Below are 21,080 nucleotides of genomic sequence, written 5' to 3'. Positions count from 1 at the left end.
ACACTTCTAAGAGGTGCACTCCCGAAGTTAGACGAGCTGCTATTTCGAATCTCATCAAAATTTTAATGCCCCCGCGCTATATTTATCCACGCGCTCTATTGTCCAATCATTAAGGGGATCCTAAATCTGTCTGTTTTATCGATGTTCTTTGTTAGAAGTAATCTTTCAATTGACTTTATAGAAATGCAAACTCTTTTATGGAATTAAAGTACGCAGCAAAATCTAGCCTATGCTGGTCGACTTTATATCAAAAACGAAGAAAAATTAAAAATTTTACTAATATTATAGTAAAGCCATGGTGTTGATGCTAGAATTCGATCCAAAATCTCGGTCTGAACAATGTGTAGCTAATAAAATTGCTGCTTTTTCGTAGAAGTTGCAAATTGATTGGCTATAAGTTTCTCGAACCGAATTCTAGCACCGTGAACTTGGAATTACAAATGTTGATAATTGACATTTTTAATTCCGTCTTCTATCTTATCGACACCGATCGAGTTCGCCAGCGGTTTTAGGATCCTATAAAAAACATTGAGGTTTGAAGTGTAATTTGTATCGCATTGTGTCTTCGAAATTTTCAAACTATCCTGTCGAAGTTCAGCCGTCACTCCAGCATCCCTTTAATGCATTCCAAGAGTCCGCCCCTTCGAGTCCGCGACGGTAGACATTATTGCTGCCGCTGGATCCAGCGTTATTCCATTGTGCAAATTATGCGAGCCTCTTTCGACATTTTCCACATTAGTGTAACAACGCGTCTCGCGGTGCCAAATCCCTCACATCGATCGGCATACACAGTACACGGCGCAGCGCGATGCCAACCGCTTGTAATTTTCATTAGAGATGCGCGTATTCGTCGCGTCCGCTCGCGGCCCCATAAGGCAGCTTATAAGCGGCCACCTCGTCTGATATTACAGCATGCAGAGACACGGAATCCCGAGTAGTAGCCGTGTTCGCTGATATTAATTAGCAGGAAGGACAGCGCGCAGCAGCGGAATAGTCCTCGCTTTTCTAACGTTGCTTTGTTGACTCGAGCGACGGTCTGCGACCCGCATCTATCTCCGCGCAAATTATTTTATAATTACATTTTTTAATACTATACTTAATATGTGTGACTGTAGAAAACTACTATCACAAATATCTAACGTCATAACAGTTTAGTTGTTCTTAAAATTTGCATCGATTTTATAATTGCATCAAAATATAAATAGTACAAAAATTACCCCTCAATTTAATGTGACAGAAGATAATTTTACTAAAAATTGATAAATTATTGCTAAGTTAATTGATAAATTATTGCTTAATTGAAGCACCTAAAAGAATGTGTAAACTAATTAATTAATTTAGAAGTGAATTTCTTAGAGGAATAAACAAACATGCCGCGTGTTTTTTTAACATAGATGTATTAAATTAAAGGTTTTTACATAAAATGCGAATGTTCATATGTCTAATATCATACGGGAATGATAAATTGATATACATATATCAGGAATGTTAACTTTTTCGTTCTCACCGCATGATCATATGATAAAATTTAGAATAATGAAATAAAATATTATTGCCTATTTTCATGTCTGGGAACGTACATCACTTCCTTTGTATTCTTTGTGTTTTATGCACATAATTACAGCAAAACATATTGACGTACTGAAACATTTCTCGGTAAATAGGGTATTGTCCAAAAATAAATATTTTCCTTGTAGTTAAATAATTCAGAAAATTAAAATTAAGCTGAACAAGCTTGTCGAAAGATACGACTGCGCAATGCACAAACTTATTCATTAATTATATTCCGCATCATATTGATTTATTGACATACTATTCCCAGGTGAAAGTAACTTATTCCTAAAACGGAATGAGTTGCCTTCTTAAAAATTGCGATATTAGAGAACAACGTTCTCAAAGCACCCGATATTTCGCTATTTCTTCAAGGTATTTCAAGGCCGGCACTTATTGCGTGTGCCAACTAATGAAATTTAAACTTTATCCGAAGGAACGTACGCCGGATTGACCATCGCGGTGTCGACGCTATTGTTGTCCAGCGTATCTGTTCCATCCTTCTGCTCGGCCGCCTTCCATAACGACGTTGGCCGAAATAGACTGAAGAACTCCTGCGAACAATTAAAAGGGCACAAATTAAATTGTTGCGAATCCGATAATGGCCGAGATACGTGCTGCCGGCGCCGTTCACGTTCCCGCGGGGTCATATCTCCTTGCGCGAAACCGCACAAGTACTTTCGAAGTGTGGGCGCGGAACGCCCGAAAACAACGGGAGAGGGAGATAAGAGTAATGTTAAATTTATCGGCTAACAGAAAGCGGAAGCGGTCAAGGAAAAGGGCAGCCTGCCCTCCCTCCCTCCCTACTCTCCCTCCTTCTCTTCGTAGAAATAGGTACAGTCCACACAGGGCCGCTCTCTCATTGTTGACATACAGTAAAATTAAAAATATCACGAATTATTTTTCTTAGGAATTAATACGTTTTCTTGCCTGTACGGTCCATCGGATATGATGTCATGTTATTTAAATGAAATAAAAAAAACTCTAGTGAACTCTAAGATGGTAAAGGATATATTTATCCATCGTATTGAATTGTAATAAATTTCCCCAAAGAAAATAGCTTGTAATATTTTTAATACAGCGTCCTGCGCAAAAGTGTTGATGCAGAATTTTATTTAGCACCTCTGTTCGCAAATAAAAAAACAACGGGATTTTTGCAGGATACAAAATTGACATTTCACAATTTAAAAATGCGAAAAAATTCACTATAAAGATTCGCAATGTTCGCGCATTTATTTGCAAAACAATTTATACAGTACAATGCCCTCCATTTGTCGGCAAAAGTCCGCACGTATAGCGGATCGTCGGTTTAATCAAAAAATTTAATCCCGTAAAATGTTCTTTTAAACATATGTCAATTTGTGTATTTTCAATTTCGTTAAAACTCGCAATTGGCGACTCTCTCTTTGTACGGTCGCGCCCTTTGTGCGATGCGCACGATTTGCACACTGGCATCCGGCGGCCCTGTATACCTGAAGCAATGGAGAGTGGCAGGCTCCCTTCCCCACCGTGAAGAAAACTTTTCGTTTTAAAGTACGATTACCAACGTACTGTGGAAAAACTTGTATTAAGACGTTCCCCGAGTTCTCGAGATTTTACGACGCGGACCGCAACTTCTAAATCGGCCCGTAACCGCTACCGCGCCGACAGTGGCACGTAGCTTTCGGGAGATTCGCGCTCTCTAATCGAGATATCGGGAATAGCGTGATGCAATAACGCAGCAAGGACATTGGAATATACCACAAGTTCTCCGTTTTGGACGGAAACCAATTTCTTATGCGTTATATCCCCTAAGTTAGGTGACTGACTTCAGTAAACTACCTAATAAGAATAATTCATAACATTCTTTATGCCGGATGCGTAATGGCGAAAGTTTTTACTCTCGTTTAATTAATCGATCGCATACGTAGGAAATGAGACAAGTTGGTCAAAATTGTTTGGGAGATCCAATGATTCCGCGGCCACTCCCTACCCTCTCATTAGCGAAAATTAATGACCCGATCCTACCAATAAAACAATCTTCCTTTCTTGAAGACGGCCAACCAGTAAGTCATTAAGCAACAAAGGAGAATACTGATTATTAAGAAATCTCAACTTAAACTTTTCTCTGAAAGAGAGTCGCCTTTCACGTCTGTTTGATAAATGTGTCCTTTGTAGAAAATAAATTATTTTTTTGAGCCCTAAATGCATAGTGCGTCGTATCTGTATCATTGATTAAAGTCAATTATTCTTCTTATTTCGCGCAGAATATACATACACATCTTACTTTTCTGATGTTTTAACAATGTCAAAAATGTTTCAAGAATTACTTAATATGGAATGACTGAATGATGAATAAACGAATAAATGTTTTTAATTTTAAACGAATTGAATTAATTAAATAAAGGCAAATAAATAGATCTACATATTTCACTAGGTGTATGTTTGTGGATATATTGTAATAATTTATGCAGACAGAAATAATTACGGACAGAGCTATTAAAGACAGCTATTAGAATAAAGTAATGAGCACGAAATTAAAATAATTTAAGAGAGCACTATTTAAAAATAAAAGAAAAAGTAAAAAGAGTATTATTATTTAACTACATTGATTGCATTACATTTTGTTAATAAAATGTCCATGAAGTTGGAATGAAAAGTAATAATAATTAATAATATTTCTGGTGAGTCATTCTCTCAAAAGATAAGACACAAAAAATTGTTATTGCATCTTTAGACGCTTTCGTCTTCATAAATTTTCGTAAAGCAATGTAGACAAGACAGGCGCGACAAATACATTGACATATTAGACTTTGGCATTTTTTTATCTATCTAAGGAGAGCAAACAAACTGTTAACCGTCGTCAATAATCCAACAATAAAGTGAAGCCTGGAATTTGTAAGAAGGAGAAAAAAAAGCCATAAAATTGGTTTAAGAAAATCTTTCATAATCAGGCGTGACGTCCAACTTGCATGAATTCTACCTGAGCTCGAAGACAAATATTAGTAGGTCAACGAAAACTACCAAGATCTTTTATTTGGGAACAACTGACTCACCCCGGTCTTCCAGACTTTCAGGGCAAAGAAGACTGGCATTGGTGCCAAGGTAGCTAGTCCAATTCCGATTCCAAGTGCTCCTGCCCAGTCGGGAAATACATACGTGCCGTAGCTTCCGCGAAAATCAGTTTGAGCCAGTTGGTATCCAAAGATCCCCTGCGGGCGAAGGACAATTGGATTGGTTGTTTGGTTTCTCATATAGCAGCTGGGACTGAGCTGCGGTAAACAATATATGTGCGTATGCGATAGTATGGCGCAATTATCAATTAAGGGAGATTTCGAATTTTTAATCAAAACTAACTTTCGCCATGCCGTTCGGCGGCCGTCGAGGGAAATATTTCGATCCCCGCGACGGCGCGGACGAAAAATTTCAGCCGTTATAAATAAAAATTCGCTCGGCACGCCTCGACAGGCAGCCAGATTAATTAAGCAGTTTGGTCGTTGGGAATACGATGCTTTGTCTCCAAGGGATACGAACCGCAGGGCTGTTTTGCGAACCTATACCTGGTAATCTTGCCTAAAAGTCCAATAGAAGTAAAGAAAAAAATTAATATAATGCATTACTCTTTCTAATTCGTAAAAGTTCAAAACAACAAGAAATAATATTCAAAAATAGTAATATTTAATTACTTAATCTGTAATTTTCTAATTTGTAACAATTGAAAGTACAATAATAAATAAATAAATGTTATTTAATAATAGTAAAAAGAAAAATATATTTTCAGTAAATTCTCCATCTCTTCTTATTTCTGTTGTATTAATAAACGCACAAATTATTCATCAATAACAACTCAGATCTCTAATTTAAATGTAAATTGTAATACGATATTTAACTCCTATTAAATAATTGAAATATATGCAAATGTATAAAAATATTCTCGCATAAATGGACACATACTCTAACAGCACATGTGGATTCTGAGTATTTAAAGGAAATTGTACAGTATAAGATATAAGAATGTTTCTAGTACACGTGGCGCTACCCAAAAGTTCCCGAAATTTATTTATTAAAAATCATACTCGTATAAAAAAAGGATTGATTTCATCGTTTAATCGCCTGCTGCATTGATGCATCAGTCCCACCGCGATTTTACAGCTCAGAAACATTACTGGAAGTCATTTTCCGTTAGTCTCATTAGCAGCACGTCCTGCGATACCCTTTGAATCTCCTTTCCGTGTTAAATCGTTCCCCCGTGAGCTTTATTTCCATTTTGGGGAACACTTTGTTTCAACATTTGGCGAGTCTCTGTTACTGTCTTCACAAGTTTAAAACAAAATTTAATACAAGCTCCTTGCTCCTTCGAGTCAGTCATGTCGGCAATCGCGGAACATCACAAACATAACTTGATAAAAATGCATAATATAAACAAATGCTGATTTCCGTGGTAGCGAGAAGCGCTAGACTAGTTCCTTAATGACAATAGAGGAGCCGCGTAGCAACACAGTTCCGTACCACACTCCGGGGGGTCAATTCTGTATCTTACGATGTAGTGAAAATGCTCAAAGTGACTTTGTCTCTTTCTAAGATTAGACCTTAGGTTTAACCGTCCCCTCGCTTTTAGCATTTTCACTGTATTGTAAGATACAGAATTGACCATATGTTGAGTGAGACCCAATTTAGAGAACTTTTAGGTAGCATCTCGTTGATGTATTTTACTTAAAAGAAAAATATACTTGACATAAGACGATACCGTTTCTCTTACCAAGATCTAGAAAATATAGACGATAGAAATACATTCTAAAGATTGTTCAAATTATTGCCGTTAGGGATAACATCAAATTGCTATTTGTCATGTAGGTTTTCGACTATGAGATTACTTTGAGATTATTATGTGTAAATTTATCATATTACTAAAAAAAATACTTTTATTAACTTTTTATAGCTTCGTAACTATTTGCAAAAGTGCCTACAATCACGTTACTTTTAAACGGAACGGGTTTTCCGACAAACTATTCAATATTTATTATAAAGTAGCCCGTGCAAGTTGAAAAATTGTCGAAATATTTTTAAAGCTCATGCGTTACTCCACTTTAACAAGCTCCTCGGCGATCGATAACCTAAAGCTTCAGTTTCATTACTTTCCGTATAAATTCGATTAATCGTCTCCACGCGATAGGTCGGGACTAATTTACGGTTTATTCTCTCTCACTGTGTCGCTAAACTTTCCGCAAAGTTTACAGTCAATAAACGTAGGCTCCTTACCTCGGCGGGATTAAGCATCGTCTCCCTTTCGTATACTACCGCCGATTGTATCATAGCGATATACATTGGAGCCATCGTTAAAGTTTTAATTGTTGCGTAGTTCATTCGCGATCGTGTAGAGTTAAGGAACATAATAACTTATTTCAATAACAATGAGAAATCATGGTGACGCAGAGTCACGGTCTATATTACCCGTTCCATTGTCTCGCACGCCACCAAAAAGGTTTAACCATCGATTTCAATAATAAGCGCGGGTACTTTTAACAATTTCGTGACAGATGTGAAGAATGCGTATCAATCATATTTTATCAGTAAATACATTGATTATGTAATGGATCGAATGTTTCAACGTTGTCCGAATTCAATTTTTTATTGAAAGTAAAACACTTTCCTGTGATTGCATACAATTAGCTATTACACACGCCGACGACCACGTAAGACTCGACTTTATTCTTCTGAATTAAGAGAACTAGTTCGAGCCAAGAAATTATTTAGTACTTAAAATTTCATGAAAGTAACAAAACATTAAAGACCTTTTTGGTAAATTTAAGAAACTTCAATGCACCATGACGGTGCAGGTTTAAATTTGCTATTGAAATCTCAAGATCCGATGTCGAGATCCTTTGAGGTGGCCCTTTCTACCTGAAACTGCTGCCCTGGTAGATATTCCACGGCGAAAATACGAGTAACAAAGACACCGCGGTAGACAAAATGGACTTACCAGGCAAGTGAGGGGTGCGAGGACAACCCAGGAGAGCCTCCAGTAATTATGGAGGAAAGGGCCGAATTTCATTTTCATTTCGGCAACATTTGCCAAAAATCTTTTGCACCCGTAGAACCAGGCGGGCACAATGAGTTCGGCGAAGCCGATCAATAGGATAGCCCAGGAGGCAGTATGCCAGTCCATCAGCTTGAATAGGTAGATACCGCCATCGAATACCATCGGAATCGCCAGGAGCCAGCAGGTAGCGCATATAGCCAGCACCACGAAACTCTCGTATTTTCGCAAATCCGGACGGCTGTCCAGTATGGCGGTGTTTATCGCTTGCACGCCTGCGAACTATATCGTAAAAAGTAACGACCGCTGCCGCGCATTTTCCTCCTTCTTCGGCTCTCCCCGCGCGCATCGTGCCCCATTTCCTCTCTTCCTTTCCTACTTTCTGTTTCTACGTCTCTCTTTTTTTTTCGTTCACCCCTATTCTCGTAGGCAATAAGTACGCGTTTCTCCACTCGAAAACGTCTACATTTAGACGCGAAGGCGTCGAAAGAAACCAAACCGAGCCCTTTCCCGATCATTTGCATTGTAATGAACGAACACTCGCTCGCGATTGTACTCGTATACCAGATTCATGGCCGGCACCTTTTGCGATTTTTCGCTCGCTCGTGGCTGCGTTTCGGCGCCATCAACGAGCCGCGGGGAAACGGGAAGAGAACGGGAGCTGACGCGCTCGAGGAGGCGAAGAAGGTGTAGATTTCACTCTGAGACGGCGAGCCATAATTCCTTCCGTGATATACGAGCCCCGAGGTGAAAAGATGGGAGTCTCGCGATGCAAAAGCAACGCGAAACGATCGCCGTCCGGCTACTCGCCGGGATGAGGCTTGCATCCCTCTCGCCCGCGGCGCCTTTTGACAAATACGCCGACCGTTTCTCAGGGCTTTCTGAATGGCGCCTTCTTAGCGTCGGGACGGATGTGAAATCCCCGCGAAATAACCATGTCGATGAGCGATGTCGAGGCTGGCGCACACCGTGACCGTATCTCCCGCCTATTTTGTAACTCTTTTTAGCCAACGCGTTACAACTGCAAAGATCTATTTGCGCAACCACACGCGCGGAGAAACTGGTTTACCCGAAGGACCTTGCGATATATTAGGTTGTACGAAAGGGCCGATATTCGACTGCATAGTTCGCAACGATTGCGAAAGTTAAAGATTTGGTCGGGTGGGAGCGTAATGGGGATACATTGTAGGGACGATTGTACTGTGTTTTAAGACTGACGATTTAAGTCGGCGCGCAGTTCTCGTTTTCGAATACAGTCGCGATAGGTGGCATTCGGGAATCAACATTAGACTGTTTATTGCGATGTATATTGCCACGTGCCTCGGTGGTCGAATTGGTTGAGACACCCGCCTAGCGAGAGGGAGGGCCAGGTTCAAATCCTGGCTGAGGTGATATTTTTTCGCAATAAATTTAGAATTAAATATTTAGACACTAACACCCTGTCACGGCTCTTAGTCCTTTATTCCTTCAAATTTGTGTTTATCACATTTGAGCCGTACGAATTTTATTAATTTAAAGATTAACATTTATAGCGCCGCGTATGACAGCATGGAAGTTTATATACGATCTTATAAGCTTGCAGAGCGTAAGACTGAAAGCCTGCTTCTCGCGACTCAATACGACTCGTTGGGTCCATCCTCCTTATTGCTAGAGAACAATGGAACAAAATACTGGTCCAATTATGCTTTTTACCAGAAAACTAATGCTCTGACATAAAATTATTTTTCCCTCGGCATATTTGTTCGTGCACGGTTATGTTTCCATTGAAATAAAAATTCTGTTGTTTAAAAATTCTGTGTTACACCGCGAGAAATTCGAGCCGCGTGATCACTACATGTCGCACGTACTATTTTGTTCCACTGCTTGGCCGTTACACTACTCTAGATATAACCAGAGAGTCGCGCGAAGTGCAAGAAGGCGAAAGTCGGGCCATCTTGCAAATATACAACTCGTCGGAACAAATGCAGTTAGCGCGGCGATGTTTCTCGTTATGCGAAGGAAAATTGAAATTCACATCTCTCGTTCTCTCCGCGTCCTCCCTCTTCGCCCCGCCACCCTTATCTCAGCCGGGCTCATCGCATTAATAAGTATTTTTTTTTCATCACCGTAAGTGACGAAGAGCGGAAGCGGTTTTTGCTTGCACGAAAATGGATATGAAATCTTTTATAGCCTCCTTAAATGTTCGTGCAATAATATTTTTCGCTCGCGTGCTTACCTGGCTACCGAGGCCGAGTATGAAGAGCATGAAGAAGAACAGAATGGCCCAGAGATTCGACCACGGCATTTGCACCACCGCCTCCGGATAAGCGATGAAAGCCAGTCCCTCGGCGCTCTGGACCACTTTCTCAATCGGCATTTTCATCTGCGTGGCCAGGAATCCGAGTATCGAGAATATCACCAAGCCGGCAAAAACAGATGTAAATAGATTGGTGGCTGTGACGATGATAGCGTCCCTGAGAATAGAAAGACAAAGCTCCAATTATCACATATAGTGTCACTAGAAATTTCTGCAAAAGGAACTTTCACCTCTGGGCCTTTCCTTGTACAGAAAAGAACAATTGTGCCGCTTTAAAAGGAACGCTTTTATTTCTGTCCCCCCCCCCCTGAAAGAGGAACGACAGGTTCTCCTAATACATAACTGTATCGAACCGTTCCCTGCTTTTCTATACAATCCCAAAGTATTGTATATCCCTCGTTTTTTTCTTATATCTGTGTATACAGGACATTCGTGCTTTCTTTAGGTACAGAAACGCATGCGTTTTTCGAGAATATTACGAGAAAATTATTGTTCAATAGAGACAAGAACACTGTTACGATTGCGGTGTTATATTTGCAAATCATTCTTATTAGTCAAATCATTATGTACTTAATTATTTACAACGGTTGTCCTTAGCCCTACAAATTTGTTGTTATTATATGTTATACTCGAGCTAGTTTTTGGAATTACTCCAGCTGTCGCAACGACATCCGGCTACCGCCCGTCACGGAAACGACGTCGTCGAGTCCCGAGTTAAAATAAAATATGCAACGATTGCCGTGTCGTAAAGAGACTGAAACGTCGCCGAACGATGAACCAGAAGATTAATAGGCACTTGAAGTGCTTAGTCAGTGTAGTTAATTAAATACACGTCTTGCGATAAATTATTCGCGCGATCGAATGCGCGACGAATTCGTACCGCCATCCTATGGGATGGACGTGTATAAAACCAGACATTCTGCTTTTTAAGGGCTGCCTCTTTCTTAACGTTTTGCTCTTAAAGGTATCCTACATTCGCGAACAACCCAGTTCTCTTTCTTCCTTTCGACCAAGATGCACACGTTCCGTTTTAGTATAATCGCACCTGTGGCAATTGTTGCTGAAGTTGCTGTAGCTTGCAAGAGTCACCAGGGATCCGCAGGCGATGCCGAGTGAATAGAAGATTTGAGAGGCTGCGTCTGCCCACACATTTGCGTTTTCTAGCTTCGTAAAATCGGGATATATGTACCACAGCATGCCATAATCAGCGCCTTCCAGCGTAACGCCTACGGAATTATCTCCCTCAGTCACGAACCTCCGGCATCTTTGCAAATCTCACTGAGCGGTACAATTCAATTATATCGGATGTGACGCAACTATTATTACTAGGTATTTCCATTATTCTGCAACTCGCATCCATCTGCTTTGGAGTAAAACTTTTGACTACATCCTAATTTTGACTATACTTTACCCTGTTTTGAAAAACGACGGGAATATTTTACGTGATTAAAATAAATGTCGTATAATAGAATGATCAATATTACAAGTGTGAACAAGAATATTCGTCGTCGTTAAAGCAAGTTATCAAGAATCCTTATTGCACTCAAAAGTCGCTGGTACATAGAAGAAGTTTGAAGATGAAATAATAGAACTTTTATGAAATTTGTAGCTAAGAAATTACATTCCAGAATATTTGGAAAAGAATCTTATGAATGATGATTTTATCCATCTAAAAACTAACAACAGGTCGTAGACCGTGCAGGTGTTGCATGTATCTAACGGATTAACCCAAATATACAGAGTGTTTGCTGAAGATCACCCACTAATTACATAGTGCTATTTCTTATCAAAAATTTAGACAAAAAGTCCTGAACCATTTTCTTCGATCATGCCTAATAAAGCAATGATTATTGAATAAAGTCAATCCAATCAGCACTGTCGTTCCGGGTGTCAGTGAGTCGTGCCACTGTTGCTTGAGCGCCACACCGTTGCTGATCGAATTGACTGTATTCAGTAATTACTTTAAGCATCATAGGAAAAAAATGTCCAAGACTTTTCAATTCAATTTTTAATAAGACTATGTAGGATGGTGTTTCGATAGCGCTACGTAATTAGTAAACGGTCTTCAAATATCACTTGGTATATATGTATTTAGGAAATCGTTTAACATTACATAGTTACGGGAAAGTCTGCTTTCGTTTCTTACCGCGTACTAGCAGAATTGTAAGAATGACGTAAGGGAAGAGCGCGGTGAAGTAGACAACTTTGCCGATAGTCTGGATACCGCGTACGAGGCAGAAGAAGCACACTATCCAAGCAAGCGAGAGGCATCCCAATAGTTCCCATCGTATGCCGCCGAAGTTGTCCCATGTGGCTCCGCGCAGGCCGAGAACGTAGTCTCTGGACGCGATCGACAATTACACGCTTTGCAGATCCTCAACAATTTTTGTCTCGCTCCTCAACGCTGAACAGCGGCGTAAGGCTCGTTACCGATCCTCTCGACACGATGCAGCGCTGATGGCAATATATACCGTACCTGAAGTACTCCTCGGACGACAGTGTTCGGTTGTAGAGTTCACTTATTAATTTGATCTCGCCATCCGGTGGCTGGAAACAGTGGGTGGTATTGACACCGTTGTAGCCCAAGCTGGAACAGACCGTGTGAAAGTCCATGCAGGTCTTATTGTAAAATATAGTTTCATTACTTTGCTGTTGACATTCTGCATTCTGAAGACTGCTGTAACAATCTGTCGACATCAGTATTAAACGCACAGTTCAAAAACGAACCGTGAGATAATAATTAATCCCTTGCTCCGTCAATAGCCTCTTTTTATAAGGCTGTCCTATTAGATTAGAACCCAAGTTATGTAATAGATGACGCCAATTTACATTACTTCGTATAACGAAACGCGTCGATTGGTGCCTTAACGACCCAAAATACTTTTTGATTAGATTATTCCATATAAATCGCTCTTTGTGCTCACTCAAATAATGTAAATAACAATAAAAGCTAATAGCAGTGCTCAAGAACTTATGTTCCCGCGCTGGTAGACGTTTTTAGTCACGGTAGCAGTTAACTTCTCAAAGTTAAAGTTTCGTTAAATCTTTGCTTGTTTAAGTGCGACGACGATAAGTTAAATGTTTATAAACGTGCTAGTCTAGTTTTACTTACCGTTCGTGTTGAAATCGTTGTCGCAGTACGCCCAGGCGAGTTTTGACGAGAAAGAAGCGAAAGTGTAGAATAAAGTCCACGCGACTATTATCATGTAATATATCAGCACAAAGAAGATGACGACCAATGTGCAATGTCCAAGGCCATGAAAAGCCGGCGCCATACGACTGAAAGCCTTTATGGGACCCAGTCCAGTGTACTGGCCCATGGAAAGCTCCAGGAAGAATATGGGTAGACCCATCGTGATCATCATGAGAATGAAGGGTATTAAAAAGGCGCCTAGAACAAATAATTCATTATCACAGCTTCTTACATCAATTTGGAGATTTTGAATTCTTTTAAGACTTACAACGTACATCAAATTAATATCAAATTTGCTAAAAATCCGTCAAATAGTACCGTACAAGTAGATTTTCACCCGTTAACGTCGTCTCGATCTCGCTATGATTTTTTATCGTTAAAACAGTACTTTCAAATAAACTCGAATCTGGATCGAATGAACTCGAATTCTTTATGTATCGCAAAAAAACAGAAGAGTATTATTTGGACTCGAATCCGAATCAGGTAAGTATATTCGAATTATATTAGTTTTCTTCTTATCGTGATATTATTGTTATACGGTGGTACAGTAGTATAGGAGGAATATTTCTTTAGAAAAGCCATATAGGGTGTTTCTAAAGTCTTGTTAAACCAATTCTGTATTATTGCGTTTGAAAAATTCAGTCTTACGTCGTCGCCTAAACACGTAATGTTCAAACTTTAAACGCATTTTCTCGAAAACAGCATTTTTCAAAAGTTTCGCCAGCGTTACTCGCAACCAAGGTAGATATCGACTTGAGCTTTACAAGAGTTATTTATTGTACATTTCTTTACTAACTAAATTTACAATGGAGTTTATAGAAATTGCGGTGTTTCCGTCTTATTGTTATAAATAATGTCAATGTTTATGCGAAAATTAGTTTTATGTTGTTACCATTTTGTAACTTTTCTGTCTGTTTTAGATTTTTCAATCTGTAGAGCAATGTGTTCTGGGAAAAACTAAACTAGAAAATAGCAGATTGCTTCCTTAGAAGTTACGAAAACGCAAGACATTCGAAATTGTTGGGCCTATCTATGATAGAAATTAGAAAACTTCTATCCCTTTTAATAAGTTTTGTATTCATTTTCTCCATTTATAAATATTTATAAATATAGAGGAAAATCCTCTATTATATGAATTCAATCACAAATCTTTTTTCGCAACAATTACACGAACACGCAACTAACAATGAATTTTCCACTAAAAAGATTTCGCTCCAAGAGCAATAAGTTCATGGTGGAACCAACAGATGATGCCTATTAATTTAACAGAAATCCCGCTATCTCATATTAGCAGTCTATTTCATAACAGGAAACTTTACTCTAGTAGTAAATAATAAAAGAAAGAACTAGCTCTATTTACTCATTTTCGTGAAATAAATTCGCAAATTTCACCTTCGATTTCACTGTACAAACCTCCTATTCTTCTTTAATATTATTGCGTTTGAAACTTATCTGTTTCAAAGATATTACTTCATATTATTTTTTCCGCAACCAATCACTTGAAAATTTTTTCTTGTGAGAATGAAATTTCAAGAAGATAACGCACCACTACAATATTAGTAGTACTATCTTAGAATAGATAACTAAAGAGTTTGATAACTGAAATCTACTTTATTAATTAAAAAGTACTTGTTCTGTATCACTTTTGCAGCGCCAAAAAATCTCTCCAAGCCCTTATTTATTGCGACTATGTTTGAATCCCCGGCGCGCAATCTTAAAGTTTACGTATCAGTTATTCGAAGTTTGTATCTATAATTTTTCGACGCCTCGTGTAAGAACGAAGATACCTTACGCGTCGCAGTATGATATACAGAGCGTTCCAAGTTTTAACAAACTGTAACTAAACTGTACTGTGCGTGTTTTATAAGTAAAGGCAAGAAAACGATTCGCATAAATATAAATCTGCAGAAACCCCCATTCAACAATGCTCAAATATAAGCGGATCGGAGGAATAAAAATATTGTCGACACACTCTGAATCTCTGTTATAATTTTTTAACCGGGCACTTATGAGCTCATGTATTTATGCAACGTTTTCTTTCACTTTAATCCATTTAACATGCTCGCGCAATTTCGTCGTGACCTGGGACACTCTGTACAATTCGACGGTCACATCTGAGAAGCATGTGTATACCTATTTCTCATATATACCACGGGACAGATACACACGTGGCCCACAGTTACATGCGCGTACGTACCACCGCCATTGCGATATATGAAAAGAGGGAAACGCCAAACATTGCCGATGCCAACGGCATACCCAATGCAGGATAGAATAAATTCGATCTGGTTGGCCCAAGCGCCTCGCTTCGGCTCGTCTGGGTGCACCACCAAAACGCCGCCAACTCCGAGAGAAACCCTCTTCACCTGCCAATAACACACGCGGAGCACATTATATTTGCATCATATAAATTATCGCCAAGTCGACGGTAGAAAGATCTGACGGCACGCTGCGGACACGTGAACGGCCGAGAAGAACTGCGGGGAAGAAAGGCGGACTTCAACACCGATTCGGCGAGATTAGATGTGCGCTCGAATCAGCTCAAATGTATCCCTTGACCTCAACAGCGAAAATATTTAATCTAACCACGGGGCGAATAAAAATAAGATTGCGTAGTGAGGAATTGTATTAATGTTTTAAATGCAAAATTGATTTTAATAATTAAAATGATAGAAAAGAAAGACACTGGGGGCGATGGAAGCCGTCACCGGATAGAAAGTGATAAATAATAAATATAAGATTCAAAGTATATGTATATATCTTAAAGAGGTGGTATCATAAGTGTACAAAAAAAGTTAAACGTTTTGGTCACGAAATTAATTTTAAAAAAAATTCTAATTTTATCAATTTATTTGTAGAAAGTGCAATAAAGTGATCGCTCTCACGTGAAAAGATTAAGATCGATTCTGTTCTATCTCCGCTGCTAAGCTTTCTCGTCAAATGCCCTAGTGCGAAAGATGGGCATTAACGTTCTTTTATGTCTACAAAGAAATTTCTAGAAACGTTTGTCTTAATCTTCCGATGAATATACGAAACTCTGAAGAATAATTTTACGAAAAATACAAAAACGATCGAGGTAAAAACATTTACTCGCATCCGAACTTAGTTTGGGTACGGATGTTTTATACATCGACGTTAGATTCCAAATTATTTTTAACGCGAGAACTGATTGCATTTCGACGAATATAGGAAAATATTTATAGGCAATCCGCATATACGTCTGAGGACGTATTCATAGCATTCCAGTGATAAGAAATGAAGCCAAGTTCTGACCTGCTTCCTTCTCTTCTGTGTTGCGAAATCGTTGAAGCAATTAATCACGGCACGTAACTAAGACGTGTTTGTATAGAGAAATAACTAACCTGGGACGTTTTCCTGGACTCCGTCGTAGTACTTGGCTCCATTATCATGCGATGACCGACCCTCGGTCCGTTCTCAAGACCGCATTGACGACTGATCTGGACGTCGACGCGATCAAACAGCTATAACAATATATAACGGCGACAAGATAATCCGAATTATCGAAGCGATTATATCGACAGATAATTTCCGGATCCACTCAATCGGCCCTCGCACACACTGAACAAATAAGTTCGCTCTTTTCAATTAGTCCGCGCAATGCAACGTTCAATGTTTTTGTTAATATGTGCGCTATGAGGTATCGCACTTGTTAAATCTGATAAGACAATAACGTCGGCAGATTTGTAGATAACAAAGTGTGTTTCCGAGAATGTCGATTTATCTCAGGCACTTTTGCCATACTGAAAGATCCATGCGTACGACATTTAATAGCTGCTGCTTCAGAAATCTTCCAAAACGCTTGGAAAAGGGGGAAGAAAACCCCGATCCTTGGCAAAGTACAACTCGAAATTTGTTTCCCAATTTTTTTTATCTCACATTTTATTTTACTTTAGAATCAATTTGCGCAGTTTCAATATACAATAACTTGAGAATTCTGATAACAGTTAAGAATTCTCTTAGCAACGTATTCCCCTTGTACTTATAAGCTAAAGCTTTGCGAAAGCGCGTTACAGAAATTATCGTGTTATCAGATGTGGGATCAGACTTTCGAGTAAATATTCGAAGTAACAGAATTTGCAGTAACGCAACGTTATCTAGAGATAAGACCGTAAGAAATCTACAAAGATGAAGTCTTCTTCTCTTCGACTACTTTTCCTACTTTTTTTCGTCCACTATCGTGTGACGTGCAGATATAGCATGCTTACTGTAAGAGCCGCAGGTTTCTCGACTAATTAGAAGTAAATTCTTCGTTAACTCACGAAAGATCATGGAAACCGTAGTTAAATTGTAATTACTTTTTCAGATCGTTAAACAGAAGAATGCATTCGGTCGAAATGGTCAAAATCCATTTAAAAGAAATTGTTTTTAAAGAAAAGATGTAGGGGAAGGTCCCCTATTACGAGACAGGCACCTAATATGAGATAACGGAGTACTACATCAATAAGCATCGTCTGTTGGTTCCATGAATTTATTGCCCTTGGAGTGAAATATGTTTGGTGGAAAATTGATTGTTAGATCGTGTGATCGTTGTGAAAAAAAGATCTGTCATTGAATTTGAACGTTGAAAACCTACTATCTCATATTGAGAATCCTATATCATAATAGGACTTTCCTCTCCTATTTCTTGCACATTTTGAATTATGTGAAATAGTTTTCGAATATGTTTGAATGTCTGAAACAAAAGGTTGAACATGTAATTCGGTCTGAATAGTTAGAAGCGACTGATTTAGAAGCACGAACGAAACTTGTTTTAAAGTTTTATTTGATATTTTTACCCAGTACGCTGATGAAAGACGCTTTACCAAATAATACAAGGGGATTCAATAATAAAGACAGACTGAAAACTTGAATTAATTTTCTAACAGAACATGTCACTGTCATTTACACAAACTCGGATCTGTTGAACAAAAGGATTGCCGATTATGCGGAGCAGTAAAGTAAGGACAGCTCGTATTTTATGCCGCTGTTCTGCATTTGTTTGCAAAAGATACAAATCCTCTCTTGACCCTGGTGTGTTTCTTGAACCTGGATTTAGAAAAAAAAAGGCAGGTGAGCAGTTTCATAAGTCTAGAGGAGGAACTTCGATCTTAACATTAGGGCCTGCCTTAGCCCCACACACTATTGCTACTACTGTCATTTGGTACCACATATTCTCTGTTTGTATCTTTAATTTGAAATAACAGACAAAGAGAGAATAAATTATTGCACGAGACGTAATACCGTGACGCCACATGGCACCGAAACCTTTGAAGCGTTTTCCGGTAAAATCATGTTTTTTTGTTTTTTCTACACCTCTTTCCTGGGAAAAAGATACGAGACCAATTTTCATACCGTTTTTCGATCTCTTGAAAAAATGGATTATAATTTAAACGCTCGGTTTTAAATAATTATAATTTTGTTAAAAATTATGAGAAATAAATGTTACCGAAGACTGGCAGTTTTCGAAGTTGATTAAAATTCAGAAAAAGGCTTATTTAGGAAAAATCTAACCAATCAGTCAGAGAAAAGAATTGAAAAATGATTCCCTACGTTGATTCGGCGATGAGAAAAAAAGAACATAATGCTGGACAGTTTTGCGATTTCGCGACCACCCTAAGGTCACTTCTTAATTTTCCTCTACTTTTGCAGCGGCTACGGAATTTAAAAGATATTCCTCGCGCTACGATGTAACCAACCTAATATATTTGTCTTTGGCTACTATTGATTTCCCAGCTTATACGTTGCGGACCGCGATAAAATTCAGAAATGAAAGGGATCGACCGCGGTGAAAAAAAGGGCGTGCCACTTTATCGTGGAAATGTCGACGGCGGGGGAAAAAACTGTTTTATTCGAAAGGACCGGGAAAGAAATGATCTCGCTATCGCCCGATCGCGTATGCTGGAGCATCGTGATAAAGGGAGAACGATTCTCGAATGGGAAAAGCGAACAAATCTGCTCCCACGGAGTGCCGGGATAAAAGAGACGATTTGCAAACTTGCTCTCGGAGTGACACATACGGAGCTCCGATTCCGTTCGGAAGGCAAACGCAAGCACGAAGTTATCGTTTATGAAGATCCCACCCGACAGAAAGAGAGCCGCGACAAACTTTATGAATTATGGAACAATCCCGCGTCGGAAAAATAATAGGCGGTGCGTCGTTTCGTTTCGATTCGACTCAATTCTTCCGCCTCGAGAGTCGCTCAGGTAAAAGCGCCTCTAATCTGGATCCTATTTTCCGGGGAGGTCCCGAATTCACGCTACACCGCATGAAAGGCCCGCGGTACGCGAGCACCTCATTGTTGGCAACATAATACGCGTGACTTGAACTTTTACGAGAGAGGGGAAAAAAACAACAACTCGCTCGGCTCGTATCTCGTGTCACAGGTCGACCGGCGAATTTCGAAAAGTGCAACCTTACACAGGTTGCAGACTGACTCGTGACTTTTTATTTACAATGCAAATAGCCGAAAATAGAAAGTGACGCGGCGCAGCACCGACGTACCACCGCGTTTCGGTCGGGAAATTGCGCGTTATTGCGAGGCAATTTCTCCGACTTGGTCAATTCGACAGTTTATCTTTGGTCGCTTTATTGCATTCGCGGCCAGGCACCCGGCACGCTAATGTAAACGTTTTTCTCTAAAGTCCCTGCCCCACCTGTCCGCATTTGGCCCTCATCCCTCACCCCTTTCAGCCCCCTCGCACCCGCCCGGGGGCGAACTATGCTGAGCAGATGCGCGATCGATGTACCAATGGGCCAACCGCTAAATCGTAGCGTGTGTGCCCGGTTACTTGAAGTCACAGCACTAACACTACGGATGAAATTAACAGAAGCGACCGCGCCGAAAAGGGTACTATCGGCAAACTTGCTAAGCTTGCGTCAGGGTCAATATAGTCATCCACCCCGGCAGAATGTACGCGCCTTGCGCGCGCGTATCGTTTTAAGCTTCTAGATTTCGGCGTCCGGACCCGTCTGGTTTCTGCCATGCTGCGCACGTGAATCCTAAGTGTGTCTCTTCCGATTACAGTGTGCTTCTTCTTCCTCTTTTCTCTGAATATCCGTATATCGTTAAATGGGACACGGTACCATGGGAGGTTTATGCTTCCATTTCTCCTGGCTATGCTTGGTGTCGGTTCGTTTTGCAACAAACGGACGACTTATTTAACTATACACACACTTGCTCCGTGCAACAGAAAAACCCTACGTAATTTTTTGTCGAAGTATCTGTAATGATGAATCGAAAGTTTCCCTGCGTCATGAACTTGCGGTCGATTTCGATTTTCTTTGGCTGTACAATGATGGACAGAATGGCGACACTTTCTTTTTAGTGAGTCTAGAAACGCGCGTTTAGATTCAGGCTTACGTTTCAAAACATTTTCTCTAGGGAAAGTTTTACTTGAGAAATACATTGAAAACGCCCAAAATGGTTTTGGAATAACCGTCAGGTAAAATACTTCTCGGAGAAGAAGATTTTGGAACGTAACTAAGAAAAGTGTCGCAACCATTCTGTCCATCACTGTAATGATACTTTTTTTGTGGTGATTTTAGAAACGCGCATTTAGATTCAGGATTACGTTCCAAAATCTTCTTCTCCGACGAGTATTTTACTCGATGGCCATTCCGAAGCCATTGTTTTCGGTCTATTTCTCAAGTAAAATTTTCCTCGGAGAAAATGTTTTGGAACGTAAACCTGAATCTAAATGCGCGTTCCTAAGCTCATTGAAAAAGGTGTCGCAACCATTCTGTCCATCACTGTACAATGCAAAATTAAGGAATTCATAAAGAAAGTATAGTTTTAGAATACTTGTTATTTAAAAAGTTAATAATTGCCAAAGTGTATTATATTTATAACTTTTGTTCTGCTCAAATTCTTAAAAAACTAGGTTTTTTCCTCCAATTTTCAAGTTAGTATAACTCTTTGATTACGAGATGGATCCCATTTATATATCAACAGTTTTTACTCCAGATGATCTCAGGAATGGGGTAAAATTTTATGGATTCTCCTGCACATATACGTGTGATCATG

General features: G+C 39.5%; 1 protein-coding gene across 3 annotated transcripts; it reads right to left on the bottom strand.

Annotated features, from left to right (window-relative positions):
* Nucleotides 1-1,380: 1,380 nt before the first annotated feature.
* Nucleotides 1,381-16,670, bottom strand: LOC105564837 (sodium- and chloride-dependent glycine transporter 1-like). Of its 3 annotated transcripts, XM_012017554.1 has the most exons (10): nt 16,419-16,667; nt 15,254-15,422; nt 12,976-13,254; nt 12,340-12,550; nt 12,010-12,203; nt 10,909-11,089; nt 9,783-10,020; nt 7,511-7,849; nt 4,587-4,742; nt 1,381-2,105 (listed from the first exon to the last, which is right to left on the bottom strand). In XM_012017554.1, exons 1-10 carry the CDS (start codon nt 16,464-16,466, stop codon nt 1,971-1,973), a joined length of 1,950 nt encoding a protein of 649 aa, XP_011872944.1. In that variant the 5' UTR covers nt 16,467-16,667; the 3' UTR covers nt 1,381-1,970. The 3 variants fall into 3 exon arrangements, with proteins under 3 accessions (XP_011872944.1, XP_011872946.1, XP_011872945.1); XM_012017556.1 differs by lacking the exon at nt 7,511-7,849 and having other exon boundaries at nt 16,419-16,670; XM_012017555.1 differs by lacking the exon at nt 15,254-15,422 and having other exon boundaries at nt 16,419-16,666.
* Between the last annotated feature and the right edge of the window lie 4,410 nt (nt 16,671-21,080).

This window comes from Vollenhovia emeryi, unplaced genomic scaffold (genome assembly GCF_000949405.1).
Source record: "Vollenhovia emeryi isolate VEMERY1.0 unplaced genomic scaffold, V.emery_V1.0 DF939159.1, whole genome shotgun sequence".
NCBI lineage: Eukaryota > Metazoa > Arthropoda > Insecta > Hymenoptera > Formicidae > Vollenhovia > Vollenhovia emeryi.
Note: the sequence above shows the minus strand (reverse complement) of the source record. Positions and strands in the feature narration are given on the sequence as shown.

Bases quoted from the DNA above. Each gene is read 5' to 3' on its own strand.
- LOC105564837 (XM_012017554.1), bottom strand. From the start codon at position 16,466: ATGATAATGGAGCCAAGTACTACGACGGAGTCCAGGAAAACGTCCCAG. The intron at 12,551-12,975 runs GTAAGTAAAACT...TGATGTCGACAG, and splicing joins CAACGATTTCAACACGAACG to ATTGTTACAGCAGTCTTCAG. The intron at 12,204-12,339 runs GTACGGTATATA...GATCGCGTCCAG, and splicing joins TCGTCCGAGGAGTACTTCAG to AGACTACGTTCTCGGCCTGC.